Source organism: Mixophyes fleayi, chromosome 7 (assembly GCF_038048845.1).
Source record: "Mixophyes fleayi isolate aMixFle1 chromosome 7, aMixFle1.hap1, whole genome shotgun sequence".
NCBI classification, from domain to species: Eukaryota; Metazoa; Chordata; class Amphibia; order Anura; family Limnodynastidae; genus Mixophyes; species Mixophyes fleayi.
The window spans coordinates 21,668,421-21,688,863 of NC_134408.1; the positions used below are offsets into that span (position 1 = coordinate 21,668,421).

The following is a 20,443-nucleotide window of genomic DNA, read 5'->3' on the forward strand; positions in this document are numbered from 1 at the left end:
AAGACACTTCAAAAATGACTCCAAAGACATTGGGTGAAGTTACTCTTTGGGTGGGGGAATGGGGTTGTATTAAGCTGAGTTGCAATTGTACTGCTCAAGCACACAGAATAAATACCATAATGTTAATTAGAACACACATTTTTTACATATGACAATAACAAAACAGAATGAAAGGGTCTGCAGTAATGTCAGGGGCGCAGATAGAGTTTGTCTAATGAATTAGCAGAGTATTGCTCTGTTTGAAGTTGTTATTGACAGATACAAAGAGATATGTCTTACAGAGTACCTCATGCCTAGAAACCCTTAATAACCCCAAAATTGGATTTGAGGAACATGTGCAGTTCTTCACGTGTTAGCTATACCAGTATCCACCCTATCAATTTGCTGGAAACTAGGCATATTACTGAGGCATATGGTACTTTTGTACCTCATGTTTTAGTAATGTCACTAGTTCCTCCTAAATTAATATTCTGCATTATGGCTAATTTTGGTTTAGCCACTATGCTGTCTGAGGCTTTAAATGACATTATGCCTCCCTCATACTGTATACACATCAACATAAACATGTTATCAGTATGTTGTACACTATTAAGTACAGGGGGTAAATGTATCAAGCTGAGAGTTTTCCGGTGGGTTTGAAAAACCAATCAGATTCTAGTTATCATTTATTTAGTACATTCTACAAAATGATAGCTAGAATCTGATTGGTTGCTATAGGCAACATCTCCACTTTTCAAACCCGCCGGAAAACTCTCAGCTTAATACATATACCCCCAGATATTTTCGCTGATATTATTATTAAACCTGCCAATGAAGCAGAAAAAAGTTAGACTTTTGCAGCAAAAAAATAAATAAATACATTTGGAAATGTACTACCCGAGACATCTGCCTCACTATTGATAGCTTTATGTTTACACAGAAATTAAAGTCGATCTATGACATACCTTACCCCAACTATAAATCTGTCCCTACATTTTACATTTACCTCCTCCTCTAATGCAACATGGTTTTGCCAAGGTGCAAATTTGTTCCTTTTCTTTGCTACTCAAAATCAGGCCCTGTGTACACTTTCAGGGAACTCCGATTCTGGGAATAAACAGTAAGATTCCTTCCTGGTATTTATTTATATAATTATGAAAGTAAAATAAAATCATTCATTTCTAAGGATATATTGTTTCTCACTGAGAGATGTAAAGCAGACAGTTTTCCTGGGGTCTTGCATTGAAAATTATTTTAATCATATTTATAAGATCATGAACCTTTTTTGGCTGTGTTATGAGTTTTACATATATTGAATTTTTGTATAAATAATGAAGAACATAAATAAAACATATTAGGAATTGATAGAAATCACTGGTAGTGTTTGTAGGTCAGCTACTGTGCATTTTTTTCAGACTGTCAGGATTCTTACCTGTACCACTCCATGCCCTTCTCATAGCACCTGTCAAAAAAGTGGGGTTCAGCCCCCAGCGCTCGGACGTCTGGATGAATCCTAAGGAATTCCAGCAGAGCTCGGGTTCCTCCCTTCTTTACCCCCACGATTATTGCTTGGGGAAATTTCTTACTTCCAAAGCTGTGGTGGTAAGACATAGCGTGGGGTAATATCTGCTCTGAGTTAGTGGAGGGAGAGGTTCTGTTTAACTTCCCCGGGGTGCCTGAGATGACAGATCCCAGTGACTCCACTGTGGCAGAATGCGCTGCGTCCTCGGTATCCATATGAATGGATCTTGCAGTACCAGAGCGCAAGCTGTCTCTCTGTACAGAACCAGGGCGCAGGGAGTTCTCTTGCGCAAAGCCAGAGCGCAGCAATTCCCCAGCACCGCTCTCCAAAGTCTCCATGGAACCAGAGCGCACGGGCGTAACTGGCTGCGCTACGCGCAAAGATCCAAAGCTCAACTGGGAGTCACAGCAGGAGCCGCTGAGGCAGTAGAAGAAGAAAGTGAAGAGGAAGATCATAGTCAGCAGGAGGGAGACTTTGGGCTGAGCCCTCAGTGCCCCCAGGTGCCCAGAAACGATCCGAGGCTTTAGGATGCCACATCCCATGTGTGGGACTGAAGACCAGATATGCAGAGGGCAGACATGGCACGGTGTTGTGCCCACAGAACCAAATGTCTTCTATGGCAGCACTTTACTGTGGTCTAATCCTAGGCAGGAATCTGCTTTTCAGGCTATAAACTGTCTTTTAAAGTCCCATAAAAACGCAGTACAATAAATCGGCATCATTTGGAGAAGGAGCGCACCAGGATAATCCAAGCTGTCAGCAAGCTGTCTAGTGAGCAGCCTACATTATTGTGTTCTGTAAGATCCAGGTGAGTTCACACAAGTGGCTGACAATGACAGGGAGGAAATACAAGAGGATCCCCCTTGTGACAGCAGAGCAGCAATCCTGCCCCACACATGGGCTCACACTACTAGTATTTTCATGTCTGGAATGAAACGTGGTTTGTGCTACATCAGGGGGGGGGGGGGGGGGAGTGTCAGAGGCAGAGGCAGGGATCCAGTGCCGGAGATCTGACAGCCCCTCCTACAAGATGCAGGGTACAGCTGCACCGAACTGCTCCAGTCTCCCACCATCAGGGACAGCACTGCGCTGGATGTGACTATTCACCTGCAGATATAGGAGCCCATAACTCATACTCATAACTGCTACGGGATTACAGGCTGATCTGACCTATCTTTATAGGCTATATGTTGCAAACCAAGGTATTTATAGCATATCCCCTGAGGCTGTTGTCCTTAATGACTTTATAGTAGGTGTGTGTGTGTGTGTGTGTATATGCTTTTTCCATGTAAGAACTATGCAAAATTATATATGTAACATTTGCAATTGTTGCACTCCATATTACCAGAATATTAAACAAAACACATTTATAAACCTATTTTTTTCAAATTCCATCTGTGAAATCAAAATGTGATAATTTTGCATAAGTAAAAAGTCATACGCGGTAAAGTGAGCCTGATTCACCCTTTGTGTGCCGTATCTATAGACCCCTGCTCATGCTTACAAACAGACCTTACGCCATCGAACGTAAATGACACTGCCTATGAATTGAAGCAGGGGCAAACGCAGGATTTGTAGAGGGGGGTTTCCACACCACGCCGCCAGTGGGCGTGACCAGCATGCATGGGAGCATGGCTATAATTTTAGACAGTGCTTGGCTGCTCTCCAACTCTTCCTATCACCATAATATACATGGGCAATGCTGCGTGCACTACTGTTAGGTGCACGCAGCTCTCCCTTTTCAAGCAGAGCCGTGTGAAGCGGGGCCAGGGTCCAGCCAATTATACAGTTCCCCAGACTTGGAGGGGGGTTTCCAGGCACTAGGAAACTCCCCCTCGGTTTGCCTATGTGAAGGGGGAGATTCAACTAGACACGATGTTCCTAAGAGCGCTTTCTTCGCACCTCTATGGGGCGCGAGGAAAAATCAGCGGAGAGTTCTTGTAAAAATCCCGCAGCCGCGATGCTCTGAGGAACATCGCGGATAATTAAATCTCTCCCGAAGGACGGGAGACGGGGAGGGAAGAAGAGATGAACGTAGGCAGTGTACAGGTACAGTGAGGACGTACTGATGGCATGCCAGTGCAGATGCATCCGATTTAAGTCCTGGGTCTCTTAAGTAGGTTTATTTTAACCATATAATTTGCACCAGCTACAGCGCAGGTGTAAGTGCTGACTGATAGTAATGACTGTCACGGTATAGTCTTTATATTAAAAACTACATATGAGTGCCACTAGGTAAGGTAGAAAGAGATAATCATGCACATTGTGGGCTTGATTTTGAGTTATGAGCAAAGTAAAAACAAGGAGCAAGTTTGCACCTGGACAAACCATGTTACAATGCAAGGGGTACAAATTGACTTATTTTTTTGGGACGCAAGGAAAGTACTGGCTGTTTTTTCATGTAGCACACAAATACTTGACAGCTTTATTTTTACACTGAAATTAATGTCGGTCTAGGTCCTAGGACATACCCTAACCCAGCTATAAATCTGTCTGCAGGATTTAAACTTACCTCTCCCTCCAACGCAACATGGTTTTGCCAAAGTGCAAATTTGCTCCTTTTCTTTGCTTAACTCAAAATCAGGCCCATGTATGAACAGTACATCTTGATTTATGTATCTATTGTCAAAAAAAAAAAATGGAAATCTTTTTATTTATTTTTTATAAACACGTTGTATTTTTTTTATTTATGAATTTATATTGTACATATACATGTGCCTATCCTTCTCTGTGTTCTGTCTATCTACATACGGCAAGTAATGTTTAGGCAGAGAGTATATATACCTAGATTAAAATGGAAACGTATATTGATATCCGATTGAATGCGAATACGGTCGCTCATTTTTTAAACGCAAGATACTAGCAGTTTGTTTTCGAACATGAGTAAGTCCCAGCGTGTTTTATTTTTGACCTACACTGGCAGAAGGCTGGTATGTGAAAGTTAAAACAACACTCACTGCTTATTGATCAAACCAAATTAACTAAATGGACAAACTGTTTAAATCAGTTAATCCAATCTAATCTAATTGTATTGATTAAAAGAAGGACATTGTGTAAACATTTGTCCTTTACCAATAGTCAGCAGTATGCTCAGCATTACTATGTCTCATTAAGGCTGGGTACACACTACAGGGTTTTCAGACGATTATGGGGCAATCATATGATAAACCACCGTTCGGCCGATATCACATTACTGTGTACACTGCAACAATGAACGATTATCATTCCAAAGCTCATCGCATTGTTTCATTTGATTTTTAAATTGGACTAAAAATTTTGCTTAACGATGGAACGTTGTCGTTCCAATCCTGCAGTGTGTGAGCACTCAGGACCGGCAGTGTCCATAGATCTCTATGGAGTGTGCAGAGTCACCATCTTTTCAGCCGATGGTTATGACAGATGAAGAGCACAGATCTAAAGGTAAATCGTGTAAAACGTGTATAGTGTGTACAATGAATCAGAATGCTGATCGGGACTTTTGTTTTCTGTTGGTAAAATTGTTAATTGTGGCATCTGTAATAATTTTCTCTAATGTGTACCCAGCCTTACTATGCTCAATCCGACCGGTGGATGCAGCCGACCATCGCGATTTGTATAGGTACACCTCAATATCCAGCAGCGCTAATGGTTTTGTGGAGCAACATGGCGGCGCTGGCAGAGGAGTTTGGGGTGGCTGATGGGAAAACTTGTGCAGAGCGTGGACGCCCCTGTGTGTCCTGCAGAATTTTAATACGTTAGATGTCATTTTTGAAAGATTATTGAAAGGAGAAAAAGGGAGGGGGCAAATTTTTAAGACCGATCCTTGCTGTGCCGAATACACCGCCGTTTCCACTCTACAAAAGGACCTGATTTTTCACCAGTACTTAGCTGGCAGATATCAGGGGGAGTTGCCCATAGCAACCAATCAGACTCTAGTTTTCCTTTCATAGAATGTACTAGATAAATGATAGCTAGAATCTGATTGGCTGCTATGGGCAATACTTTCACATGTCCTGTTTGGAAGTTTTAGTACGTCGTCGTCCCCACCTCCCCGTCTCATTCTATGTTTTTAATCTTATGCATTTTCCACCGTCCATTTGCCAATTGGCAGAGGCATTTCCTGACAGCGATGAGAAGGTGTAGACACACTGGTGTAAAATCAAGGCGTATTATGTGTGTATAAATACGAGAGCCAAAGGTTGCTGAGGGCTGGTATACACCAATCTTTTGATAGACCACACTTACATTAAAAAAAAGAGTTCCAAAGCATTGTCTGTGGCAGGGTGACCGTTTTCAACGCTGAAGCACACAGCCAACATTTCTACCTTCTCTTGTGTCGGTAGAATATTTTACAGCATTTGGCTTCCAAGCAGAATCCATCCTAAATAAACTCAGATACTTTGAACTGTTTTCATTGATACTCTCCAGCGCTCTCGTTATTTCTGTAATTCCATATATGTTTTTTATTACAAAATGTAAAGAAAAAAATCCTTTAAGCCACCACACAGATAAAAATGGCAGAAAATACATTAATTATTCCTGGAGGGAAGGATATACAACTGGATTTATTTAAGGCAATAATGAATAACAACACAGTAGATAAAAAGAACATTAGGAAAGCCTTTTTGATGGTTTTCTAATAATTCTTTGTAGGTCTATTTGCACACAAGTACCTCCTCTACAGACTGATGTGATACACACACTGAATGGGGCTTAGATAAGAATACTTAGATTTACATTAGCTAATCTTAGTAATGCATTCAGTCTGACTCGCACAAATGGATGAGATCAGAATTTGTGAAGAGATTTGTATTTATTTCAGTGGATCTTTTCTTTTCAACAACTGTTGATTCCCTGCATTGCTCAGACCGACAACACCCTTAAAGGTTAAAGAGATTCTACGACAAAAACATTTTTTACGTGTTAGGCTGAGTACACACTGCAGAAAATTCCTCACGATGCGACATCTTTAACGATTTTACCAACGACAGAAAAGTCCCGATCAGCATGGAGATTCCTGTGTACACACTATTGAAGTTTTACATGATTTACCGTCAGACCTGTGCTCTTCATCTATCAAAACCATCGGCTGAAAAGATTGTGACTCTGCACACTCCATAGAGATCTATGGACACTGCCGGTCCTGAGTGCGTACACACTGCAGAACTGGAACGACATTGTTCCATCGTTGAATGAGATTTTTAGTCCAGTTTAAAAACAAAATGAAAAGGTATGATAAGCTTTGGAACAATAAACGTTCATTGTTGCAGAGTACACACTAATGCGATATCGGGCTGAACGGTCATTTATCGATTGATTGACCCGACAATCGTCTGAGAATCCTATGTACGCCAGCCTTACACTTTTACAAATAGAATACCTGTGTGTTATCAACGTTGCAACAATAGCAAGCAATCAAGTTAATATTTTTTGTGTGTACAGGTTTATTGTGTTTCTATACCAGCGGTGCAATCTCACGTTAGGATGTCTTGGTTCATTACCTATTGTTTGGAGCATAGTTAAAAAAAGGGATGAGACGTTCATATTAAAAACACAACTGCGGAACCATCTTCATCTCTAATAATACAACAGTGAAAATGTGTGAGGGACAGTTTCAATTCGGCACGAGATGCCGCTGAATATCGCCTCAGTGTTCAGATGCGCCTATTTCTGTCTATTACAGTAAGAAATTTCCGCATTTTCCTGTCCAACTCTTTGGGACGTGAGGAAAAATGAGCAGAAATTTCCGTAAAATCTCTGACACAATGTGTTACGGCCCCACATAGATGTGGCGGCTCATCCGCAGCGTCCCTGGAAACTACGTATTTATGTCCTGTTGTTACGTCTACCTGCGGACAGTTATTACGGCAGAGACACTATACATAGACTGTCCGACATTCCGGACTAGTCCTTTCTCCCTGACAGTGAGGGGGCATTTGCTGGGGTCGTCATGTCAAGCCTGGAAGGTCACCGAACGCTGGCGACAGTGTCAGAAACCTGAATTTGTGGGACCAGCAGCTGTTGATGCTGAGTCTCTGGGAGGAATGCTGACTGTATAACACACAATGTTACTGCCTGTGGCTCACAGCTTGTCACATCACAACTGTTTGCTGCACACGCCTGGGTAGGCATCCCGGCACTCACTAAACACAATGGGTGTTGTAGTAGAGCTGGGATGAGAGATGAGATGACTGTTCACCGAATATATCTTGTTGTTAAAAGGATTATAGTTGAACAAGAAAGGGTGTGTCTGGGGGGGCGGGGGGGGGGGGGCGGGGTGAGCTCCGGAACACCCCAAAAACTGCAGCATTAGAGTTATCTTATAGACGAACAAAGTTCCGTATTTCATGAATTAAAACCATTGTCACTTCTATTTTCTTTGGTGCAAACCATCCAACAAATGAGTTTTGAACCAAAAGCTTTTAGTAACTCTTATTACTAAAAGCTTTTGGCTACACATGGGTACAAGGATAAATGGGAATAAAATACCCAACCTTTCACTGATCGCCATCAGTATAATATAGGACTTGTCGTTAGGGGGTTTTACATGCCACAGAGATGAGAGACTTTTTTTAAAAATGGTTCCACAAAATATTCCGCGTATTGTAGTACAATACAGCACTGCCGCAGACGCTTCTTTGACAGCGCCACGGCTGCTGTACAATTCAGAATCGCCGAAATGGAGCTGCTGCGCATGAGCGGCCGCATGCGCAGCAGCTCTCTCTTTGTCTCTCTATTTTTTTTTTGAAGGGGGGGAGAAACTGAGGTGGGCGTGTGGGGACGGGACATGGAGAATGGTGTCATTGGCGCCGCCCCCCTAAACGGTCATCGGCATTTTTGGCCCATAACAGCAGGGGGACGGGGCCATAATGACGCATGAATCACATGACTAAGTCCTGCCCCCTCCATTTAACTTATCGAACTGACCGGGATCTGGGAGGTTGCCTTACTCTCCCGGGAGTCCCAGAAATTCGGCAGTCTCCCGGATTGTGAGTGAATACAACCTAAATTTGTAGCAATGGGCACGTGCTTATGCCCCCAATCCCCACCCCTCCATTGTTTTCCTGTTATGTAAGGAGCAAGGGGTCGTGTCGAGTTTCGGAACTAGTTTCGGAACTACTGCTTTGTACACTTACGCAGAAGTAAAAAAAAGTGTATTATATGCCGAAAATGCAATTTGCCTCTAACTCATCATGAACTCCCCAAGTTATCTAAATGAAAAGGAAACCAGTAAGTAAACTGAACATAAAACTGCTTCTATAGAAGTGATGCCCTAGGAATGTCCCTAATTGCACAATATGGTAAATACATCTCTGGCTTCGATTGATAAATATATATAGGCAGTAGCCTATTGCCCTATACTCTCCTGAACATTTATGGATAAATAAAGTGAAAGTTATTCCTACCAACAGATAGAGAGTGTCCCCCATTAATCTTTATTAGAAGGCTATAAATAATTTGTTTATTTAGAGTTGGAGACTGCGACTTAGTGATGAGAACATTTCATTATCTGCTGGGTGGGGAGTGTGTATGCAGAGTGGTATTTTCTGCTGTATCTGCATGAAGCAGAACAAACTTGCTGAAATTTATCACATCTTCTGCAGGTCGTTAGCCGGGAACTTTTATACGACATCAAGACCGGCCGAGCTTCCTGCACTAATACCAGGGGTCACAAATCAAAGGAAATAATACGCTTGGAAGGCAAACGGCAAAACCAGGGAAGATCATTTGAGAATAAGGGGGGGAAACACTCGGGGCTTTACTATAAACGTCTTGTAATACAGCAAATAAAAGCGGCAGGTTTCTTATTGATTAGAAAACTAAAATTGTTCAATAAGTAAAATAAAAAAATAAATAAACTATTGTGTACATGCGATATAGATTAAGTTAGGTCATTTAAACCAGGGGGAGATTTACTAATACTAGGAAACGTGGAGGTGTTGCCCTTAGCAACCAATCAGATTCTAGCTATCATGTTTAATGTACTAGATAAATGCTGGCTCTGATTAAGGGTTCAGTCCGCCCTAGGCTAATAGCGCTGTCCCCTCTCCTACCACGCACAGGGTAGGTTAAAACAAATTAATCTTTTTTAAAAATTTAAAATCCACTTCCTTCACCCCCACCCTAACCAATGTTTATGTTCCTGTGTTTTTGGATCTCTACTCCACTTGGCTCTTTAAAAGGGTCACAGAAATCTTTGTCACTCATTTTGCTGTCATTAAAATCAGAACTGTATATCAGAACGAAGAACATTGGAGAACAACTATTCTTTTATATTTTAAAATGAATTTCAGTTTATACCTCCCCCCGTCACAATTTAGCAGCCCAAAAAAACGTTGTGCATCCCCCATAAACCTTGCGCCCTAGACTGCAGTCTATTCAGGCGGTTGGATAATCAGGCCCTGCTATAAATTATAGCTAGAATCTGATTGGATGCTTTGGGCAATAACTCCACTTCTCCTTTTTAGACGTTTGTCATTATAACAATGAAGTGAATAAATAGGATACATTGTGTCACAGGAGCATCACTTTGAACATCCCAGATTAATCCAGGATTGGCTGAATATATTCATTAAATATTGTTTAAAGGGTCAATGAGATGCAGCAGCAGTGTGAATAGACCATGCCGGCTCTGTGCCCTCACCAACACCACAGGGGTCATTTACAAAGCTGCAAAAATGAGGTGCGCTGTGTCATTTTTGGGGGGCATAAATCCGAATTTGTACCTTTGTTAATTACATGGTGCCCACCCACATTCCAATGATAGATAAGGCATACTTGCCGACTTCTGGCAAGGTCTGTCCGGGAGAAGGGCGTACCTAGAGGGCGGAAGGGGGCGGGGCACGGCAAAACGCGTTATTTTGGCCCCACCCCCGCAACCAATATGCCATTTGTGTAGCGGGGGGGGGGGGGCAAAATGAAGTGATTCACCGCAAATTGCGTAATTTTAGCCCCGCATTTGAGGGATGCGGGAAACTTGCCAGCTCTCCCGGGACCCGAATTTTGGGAGTCTCCCAGACATTCCGGGAGAATTGGCAAGTATTAGATATGGGCATGCCTGAAAAAATTAAGTCAATCCACACAAAGTCCTGGGCACTTTTGGATCGCCCCTTAAATAATATCACATTTCCCATTTATCTCCTAAAATATTACTCATGTTAAATACATCTTAAATAATCCAGGAAGGTTTCCTAAATGTTACACCCCACAGTCACTAAACCATGTGCTTGACCATAAAGTAACAGGCGTGTAGTGTCACTAAACTATACTGGAGTGTATCAGCTTCTTAAATGACGTTGAGGAAGAGGAAACTGACTTGTGGTCGTGAGTCCATTTCATATTTTATAGTCCTCATACTTTTGCTGGTGCAGTCTCAGCGGATGTCCATATTTTCAACTATTTATCGGTGTAGTTTCTATTTTAGTAGATCAGGAAATGACTGTTAATGATCACTCGCGCAGAACATCATGTAAAAAAAAATCTTACATCAGGAAAAGATTGTAGCAGGCTTGACAAAAATAGCTGAAAACAGCTACACCATGCATTCCTACACACAGAAGTCAATAAGGGAATTACTGGGGGGGTAGACAGCTTGGCTCGTACAGACAGGTTCTCTGGTGGAAAGAAAGGACTTGAGAACTTTGCAATATTTAAATACAATGTCCAGTGTCACCGCACCTTATCCCTGGTCATATACCTTTATCATTATGTCTGTGAATCAGAATTCTCGACTCGTTCAGTTTTTCATAAAAGTGGTTCCCCACCTGCAGGAGACTTTAAAAAAAATATCAAGAACAGTTTATTTAAATGCCAGTGGAAACACACATTATAGCACTGAGCATATATATATATATATATATATATATATATATTTATATACACATGTTAGTGTGAGCTCCTGGGGTGCAAACTATGCAGGAGGTGAAAGGGGTAATTTATTAGCTTGCACATACCCTCCTGTGACTTTCACTAGGTGCATTCCTTTTTTTACTGCCTTCTACATGGGTGCAGTTCCTCGTGTTCATTGCTCTGAGACAAGACACGGAGCTGCTCTCTAGATACAATTATATCCAGTGCAGAGCGCATGGCAGAGCCTTGTATCCTGGGACAACGATATTAAACAACTCTGCCTGATGCTATGAATACGTGGCTGGAATGCACAGACACTATGATGTGCATTGGCGGACATGCTGATGGATTTAAGACACCACGAAGGCGGAAAACCCCTGTAACATACTTACTTTTGGTCGTTATCCACAAATAATTGTATTAGTTGTTAAAAAGTACAATGAATAATTAACATGAAATGAATGATTGCACAAAATAGTATTAAGTCGTGACTATTAATTAGTGTACTAGTTGGTAGTACAAATAAGGTTGACAAGCAGAGGATCATGTAAATCATCATCAGCTATTTATATAGCGCCACTAATTCCGCAGCGCTGTACAGAGAACTCACATCAGTCCCTGCCCTATTGGAGCTTACAGTCTAAATTCCCTAATATACACACACAGACCGAGAGAGACTAAGGTCAATTTAATAACAGCCAATTAAACTACTAGTATGTTTTTGGAGCGTGGGAGGAAACCAGAGCACCCGGAGGAATCCCACGCAAACACGGGGAGGACATACAAGCTCCACACAGACAAGGCCATGGTCAGGAATCAAACTCATGACCCCAGTGCTGTAAGGCAGAAGTGCTAACCACTGAGCCACTGTGCTGCCCAATCATAACTGAGTCAGGGTGCCCCTTTTTCAAGCAGCTAATGGCACAGGGGTCCCCAAACAGCACAGGGATAACCCCCTTACACAGGTGCCCCGATGAACAGAGCCTTCTTCCATTGCAGAATAAAGACCCTTTGCAACTGAGACCATCCTAATTTTAGCAGTGAGACCCCCTCCTAATTGTAGCACTGGTACCCACCTCCCCACCCCTCACTTACAGCACAGAGACTATCTCTAATTGCAGCAGAGACCCCATCAGATTACAGAATTGAGCCCCTGCCACTATAACCCACTCACACAATATCTGCATGCTTTGTGCACGCTGTCCAGGTTACGTTACTCCTGCCAGTTGGTCAGAGCTCGTGCTGGTTCTCTTGTTTATATAACCACAGGCTCCATGTTAGTTTAAACTTTTTTAGCCTTTCTGGAGGGCTCTTATTTTTCACAGATTATTTTCTGTTTCAGCTCACACCATTTGATTACTTTGAGCACCATAGTTGTCAAACGTCCCTAGTTCAAAGTTTTAAATATTAGTCCCTGGAAACATCCCTATTTTTTTAATATTGACCAGTCATACAACATTTATATAGATTTTTTTCTGGAAGTCTGATTCAATTTTTATCTTCTATGCTAATCGTGGAATTCGCTGTCTCTATGGAGGTTTTTACTCAGACACTAGAACTTACATATTCTTACTTGTAATATGCAGTACAGTGCATTGTGTCAGTTCTGGGGCACAGTCACATGCTATGTGCAAAGCCTTATAATATATATATATATATATATATATATATATATATATATATATAAAAACAAAAACAGACATAGGTCCTCTGCACTCACCATGTACAGACTGGGGTGCAAGAGGGGGTTGCCCACATTGTATAGACAAGAAAACAGGGATACTCTGCACTCTCCAAACACATAATTAATGCTATATCAAGTACTGTTCTATATTAAAAACAGGGAATGTTAGTTCCACATATTGCAATATATGTTTAAGCTGATTTAGTTGAAATTTAGAAGTGACGGTATGGAAAATGTAAGTCATGCTTGCCTACTGTCCCGGAATTTCTGGGAGGCTCCCGAATTTCGGGGAGTCCTCCCGAGAGAGTGGCCAAACCTCCCGGATCCTAAAAATTGCTGATATTCGCGGCATTGAATATCGGGGGCGGGGCTCAACCGTGTCATTAAGCCCCGTCCCCGCTGCTCAGTGCCGTGAATGTCGGCATTTTATAGTGGGGGTGGAGCTATGGTGATGCAAAGACGTCGCCACGCCCCCTCCAACCCCCTGTCACATGACCTGTCCTCCCGGAGTATGATGTAAGTGAATGGAATTTGTTAGTTTTACATTCAAAGAAGCTGGGGAAGTGGTACCAGTTCACTTCCACCATTGTATATCTATATCTTTAGATGGAAAATGACCGGTGCTTTCCACCATAAATGCCGGCAATATTTGTTGCGCGATGTCTGCGCGCCACACCACCGGCCATTGAATCTCCCCCCATAGAGTATATTTTTCTTTCACTAACTGTATTGTTTGCTGAAGCAACAACAGGAGAACTGTAATGCAGCCAGATTAGGTACCCACAGGAGAGGTCAGTCTGCGGATGGACAAACAGCTGCATGCTATCTGTAATCTGAGAGCATCAGCCACGTACAGAGTAAACACAATCTTCTGCCCTGTCTCCCAGCTCACGTTCCAGCGATAAAGGGTGAAGGTGGGAAAGATTGGGCAGGGGGACACCAAGGACCACAGGACTTTTTTGTCTCACAGCTGAAGTTTCCTTAGTGCTGCATTAAGCCCGGCTGAGATTGGGGAGATAAGGAACATGTGTTCAGCGGAGGCTGAGATGAGCAGCGTCCCTGGGATTCTGTTACTGGGAGAACGACCTGTTCTCTGCTCCGTATCAGTTTCATTCCTGGGGGTCCCTTCCTTGTACAAACCTGTAAGATATAATTTATCGATTCACTGTCCGCGCTAATACCAGGTGTCTGCACAGTGTACTAAATCCTTCTGTATAGAAACGAAATGCAATTTAAAAAACTCCATCTGTATTTGATATTTTCAATAAGTTCTTTGTATAAACTACACATTCCTTTACATAATATATTACTTATCCATGGTCATACGGTCCGCGCCTGGATCTGCAGACCCAACCTCGTGTTCAATGGCCGCAACCCCTACTAAAGTCTATTTGTATAAAAGGGAATATATGCATTTTTAATAAGCCATTAAAATTTATTGTGGATATCCTTTAATGCTTAGAGATATGGAAAAACCACGACAAATCAGACCATGCCTCCGTTCCACCCAACCTACGACTGATCCTCCCATGCTATGTGTGTATATTGGGAAGCAGTGCCCCTTTCAGGATTGCTCGTGCCCCTTTTTGCCTCTGAAAATTGGGAGTTAGGAGGCCCGGCCATGGAAGTCCCAATACACTCTCTCTGACACCGCAGCAGAAGCAGATAGGAAAGAAGAATGAATCATATTGTAAACAGCTGTTTGGAATTTAAGAAATCTTTGGTGGTATGATCAGCAAAGCTGCCCCTCTGTGCGATTTCGCCACTAGAGATACTACAACCACCCACGGAACCGATCCTGGAACCAGTTCAACTAATTGATACAAACATTTGAAAAATTGCTGGAATTTCTTGAATGTTTGATTGATTTAAAAAAATTGAGACATTCACAAATTCGAACATGTTCATCCCGGATTCGTTCCGAATACGGTCAAACTTAAATTCAGACATTTCAGAGTTTTTTGGTTAAGGATGAACCTTGAACACAAACAGGGAACTTTGAACTGTAGCTAGAATACAAGGAACTGACATTGCAAACATGCTCGATAAACGTGCCTTGAGGTTAAGGTCCGCCTAAATTATAGATAATAAAGATAATAATATTAATATGCCTGTAATTGGCAACCTGATGCCCTTTAAAGGCTGCATGAGTGACTCTCTAACTTTCAAGATGGCTTCACATTTTTAATCACACCTTTAATCTCAGTAGCCAAATAAATCCCCAAAATTACCTCCACATCCCCATATCAGCCACCCTGTCATCTCAATATGTCTTTCAGACCTACCACATTCCACTCAGACACCCTCCACGCGCTCTTAGACCTCCTCTTGTCACAAAATGCCCCCTCACACCCCCACAAGCTACTCAGTCCTCACACTGACAATAACATACCCATTACTAACCCTATAATACCCCACATGCCCCCAGATCCCATATGTGCTCCAAAACTCACTTCAGACTTCCCCATGTCAGTCACCCCCCCCCCCCCCCAGCTGACCCCCACTCAGCACTCAACAAGATTATCTTAATGGAATCGCAGGCACAACAATGGCGCCAAAGAGGGATAAGGGAGGATGGTCGTTAGGCGCCCAGGTGCAAGTAGCATGAAGAAAGGGGGGCAGACAACGAAGTCCGTCCTATTTTATTACACCTGAGCAGTGCAGGAAGCCACTCAGGGAAAGGAGGGGGCGAGACAGGAGGCAGGAGAAGCTGGGGGTAGTTACAGGAGAGGGGGAAGGAAATTTATTAAACATAGTTTTCTCAGTCTCCCACCCACCCATCCCCTTCAGTACATACAGGTATTTCTTTAAAGATAAATAACTAATGAATAAATGTAAAAAATAAAAATATATATTAAGCACTTTATATGTGTAATCTTTGTAAATGTCTGACAAATAATGTCGTTGTCATTGTATGCTTTGTGAATATAACTTATTGCTCAAATTGCTTTGTCACAGTTGGAAGGGCGGGAAAGCGGCGAGCAAGTCATAGAAAGTGGGGAGCCAGCAGGGCCGGGCAGTATCACCCCGGTAAGACGGACGCACGCCTGGTTCCAGCTTCAATGGTTGGGCCAATACGGGCGGCGTGCCAGGTTTCAGCAATTGGAGGTTGATTTATGCCAAGTGGGCTGGTCTCCGGAGGACGTTGTTGCGGTGACTACATGGTGGGCAGACCACGCCCTGTTTTTCTAGATGGAACTGGAAAATTGGCTGACGCCAAGTGTGAAGCTCAGGGGAGTAGGGGCATAAAGGACAGATAAGACCAGAGTAGTGGCATAGAGCTGGGCACTGAAGCACCCATCGCTGACCTAGACAATCATTTGTCATAATATACCCGTCAGCAGGAGGGTGTCCCTAGGAATAATTATAAAATGCTGCCAACTATGTCAATGCCAGCTCTGCCAACAATTGCGCAAAATGTTTGCACCCATTGCCATTTGAAGCAACATCCTACTCACTAGACGCTTCTGTCGAATGCCAATCAAATGGCACAGGCTGCAATCACAGACAGCTGATGGCTAAGTGAGGGCAGACAGTGAGTACAAATCATCCGTACTTAGGTCGCTCAATGAGTTATAGTCCCAGACTTTATTTTTTGAGGTCCCATCTGGATCAACATAGCCTGAAACTAAGAGGATGATATATATATATAAATATATAAAAGCCATGCGTATACCCCATATTACAGCACATGTCTGTGTTACACCAGGAACAATATGTCTAAAAAACACCACAAGAGAAGCTTTGCACCAATGCTGCCCAAGATGTTGTGCAGCAGCTGCATTATTTGTTTTGGAGTCATTGTAGAAGACAGCGGACCTCCCATATGACCAGAGCAGAAGATCCTGGAGAACTAGAGGGAGTTTGGTCCCAGAGACTGTTTGCAGTATTATCTGTCTGTTGTGCTGGTCAGAATTCTCAGGCTCTCCTGAGACAAACGCGGGACTCCCATTAATTCTAGAGGAGGGGGGGACGCTGCACATGCATCGACTGTTGTCATTGGTCTTTACACAGCATGACTTGCTATTACAATAAGAGTTAACCATTTACCTCCACTGGACTCCCCCCTGCAGTAGTAAACTCTAGATGACCCCCATGCATCTTACAAACCAAACCTACGGGATAGAGGGGGATCTTGGGGCAGCTGCGTTCTGGAAATATTAGAACGCTATGACCAGATACAAGAGAAGCGTGTCCTCTCTCGTCGGCCAAGACGCAAGTTCCACTCCAGAGTGCTTCATATACATATACATCCTACATGATGTATACGCAAGATATTTTGTTCAAATGCTAAATTAGGGTTTATTTCCATTATTCAAATGCATTGTGTTTGTCACTCCGGGAGCAAATGTTAGGGCTTTGGCTAAGGAGTGTTTATGTATTGGACAGCACGGTGGCTCAGTGGTTAACACTTCTGCCTCACAGCACTGGGGTCATGAGTTCAATTCCCGACCATGGCCTTATCTGTGTGAAGTTTGTATGTTTTCCCCATGTTTGCGTGGGTTTCCTCCGGGTGCTCCGGTTTCCTCCCACACTCCAAAAGCAGATAGGTTAATTGGCTGCTATCAAATTGACCCTAGTCTCTCTCTTTATGTCTGTGTGTGTGTGTGTTATGAAATTTAGACTGTAAGCTCCAATGGGGCAGGTACTGATGTGAGTTCTCTGTACAGCGCTGCAGAATTAGTGCTGCTATATAAATAAATGGTGATGATGATATTAACCCCTAAGGTTCTAAGCAGATATGTCTCCGAGTAGACAAAAACATGAGGGCTTTGTAGTCAGCAACAGCAACAGCACCTCCTCTCCTCTACAGATAATATTGTGCCTCCCACACAAATCAAGAAATATCAATGTTTTATGACCTGCCAAAGTACAACAAGGTTACTTATATTTTTATATATATTATATACTTTCCTATATGATCAGTTTGTATTTTAGATGTATGTTTTTGTTAGAATAAAGTAATAGCCGTCCCGTGTCTGTGCTATAAAATAGCTTTGCCTAATAAAAACCCAAAAATGTAATCTTAACGTAAGCTATTGTGTGTGGAGAGGGTGCAAATTGTCTTTCTTATGTGCCTCTTGGCTAACGAAACTTAATAGCACAGATACAGTTATATATGTAAGGCGATGGGTCTAAACTGCATTTAGCGGTTTCAACTTTTTAAAATGTTATTAAGGCAAAATTTGTCCGAGTACAGTAGATGTGTGTTCACACACACGCGGATTATACAGACCTGCAGAAACACCGTTAGGAGTCATTCTAGAACTGATAGATAATCTCCTCAGACAGCTCTCTATAACACGATGCCCTGTCTGGTACCAACTGCCTTGGTACATGTTAGCCCAGTATCAAAAAAATATATATTGTAAGAATAAAAGATAAACTCTCTAACACATCTTTTATCACATTGCTTTATCCAGTAATAAAGACTTAGGAATTAGTTTGCAGAAAAATAAGAATACATCCATAAACCGCAGACTTGCATGTTAACAGCAATAACAATAATAATAGAATTAGTACTAATAATAAAATCAATAATAATAATCATTTAAAATGCTTGGTTTAGTATAAAACCAGATGCAAGTCGATCACAGAGCTTCTGTGTTTCTCATTAGTGGCTGAGGCGTCCGCGTTCACCTCCTGCTGCATGCATCATTATTACGCTGGGGTTAGACAGAACTTGGTGGCGCTATATAAATAATAATAGGAAACAGCAGACTCCTCGTCAGAGGACAAGATGAACAGGTCTCTCCTTGTCCAGCCTTTGACTCCCACCCAGATAATACAGTCTCTTGGGTGAGCTGGCAGCTGTCCCTCTTTCTCCTGACCTTCTGCTCTTCTCCTGTCAGACTGTCCTCATCCTGGTGATTAACCCTCCCTTCTGGACACCTGTCCATTCCACAGGCGAGAGGTGCGGAGGGACTGGCTCCAAACCAGACGCCGAAATGTGGGGTCGTTTAATAAAGATGCCGTCAACATTTTTACGGACGGTTGTCCACTCTCTCCAGTTTCTGTCGTTATCACTTAGTAAGGGGACACAACGAATTACAATCTTAACCAGTATGTGAAATGCACAAGAAACCCAACAGACATAGGATCTTATCCATTTTGGCAAAATCTTACTCATCATAAATTTTAGGATTGGGGTGTCCAAATGTTGCCTTTAAGCTGTTTTTGGTTTTTTTTTAACATAACTTACATGCGGAGTTATCCTTTTAAGGTGTGTCCTTTAATGTAAACATGACAGTAGGGGCGTCATGGACAATTGTGGGCACCAAAGCAAAATTTTGCAAGGGCCTACATATAAATGATGTTCTACGGGGGATCTGGGGCGAAACATGGAAGGGGCTTATTTGTGTCCAAATTTTGCTTTTGAAATGTTGGTAGTTATGATGTAACTGATTCTATCCCTTAAGCTGAATGTTGGTTCAGCCAAAAACATGGATACCTCAATGTATCATCATCACCATTTATTTATATAGCGCCACCAATTCCGCAGCGCTGTACAGAGATCTCACTCGCATCAGTTCCTGCCCCATTGGAGCTTACAGTCTAAATTCCCTAACACACACACACACACACACACACAGACAGACAGACAGACAGACTAGGGTCAATTTGATAGCAGCCAATTAACCTACTAGTATGTTTTTGGAGTGTGGGAGAAACCGGAGCACCCGGAGGAAACCCACGCAAACACGGGGAGAACATACAAACTCCTCACAGATAAGGCCATGGTCGGGAATTGAACTCATGACCCCAGTGCTGTAAGGCAGAAGTGCTAACCACTAAGCCACTGCGCTGCCATGGTTAGCACATGTAGGTGACGAGTTATTTTATAATGTATTGATTTACCTTTAATTATAAATGTCTTCTGACCATTTTAAATGAAAAATGCAGTGAAACTCGCCATTTTGGCCCTGCCCCACGCAGCATAATTCCGTTTTTGTCGTGGGGGGTATGAAACAATTTGATAGCCCCCTTAAGAGAATTTAAAGTTAATTTATTAATCTCAAAATATGCAGACACAAAACATTTTGAACAAAAACCCTTCTGCTTTTGGGAACTGCCTCTGTAAAAATTCTCTGTGTGTCCTTTTGTCCGATGGTGGATTCACGTGGAAAAGTGCATGGATGAAAGAGCAAAAATTTCACTGCCTACCATCTCTTTAGGGATACCTCCTTCATTAATGTCAATTATACTTAGGTCTTAAATTAGCAAATTTGTATCACCCCTCTGCTGTGACTGTTATAGCAATTTTGGGGTCCTCACATTCCCACTTTCTATATCAGTAATTTTTGTGTGCACCGCCCATGTCTTGTATCTTTTCAGAATGTACAGTAGTTTCTGGGATGTAGCATAATAACAGAAAATAATGAATTTTTCATTTGTTTACTAAAAAACATTGGGCCAACAGTTGCAAAGTA

General features: G+C 42.3%; 1 protein-coding gene across 1 annotated transcript in view; it reads right to left on the reverse strand.

Moving 5' to 3' along the window:
* HS3ST6 (heparan sulfate-glucosamine 3-sulfotransferase 6) overlaps nucleotides 1–2,416 on the reverse strand; it is a 52,956-nt gene extending 50,540 nt beyond the window's left edge. Inside the window, exon 1 of the mRNA XM_075181473.1 lies at nucleotides 1,412–2,416. Within this exon, the coding sequence (XP_075037574.1) occupies nucleotides 1,412–2,043 (632 nt within the window). The 5' untranslated portion in view covers nucleotides 2,044–2,416. The remainder of the gene's footprint in view (nucleotides 1–1,411) is intronic.
* Between the last annotated feature and the right edge of the window lie 18,027 nt (nucleotides 2,417–20,443).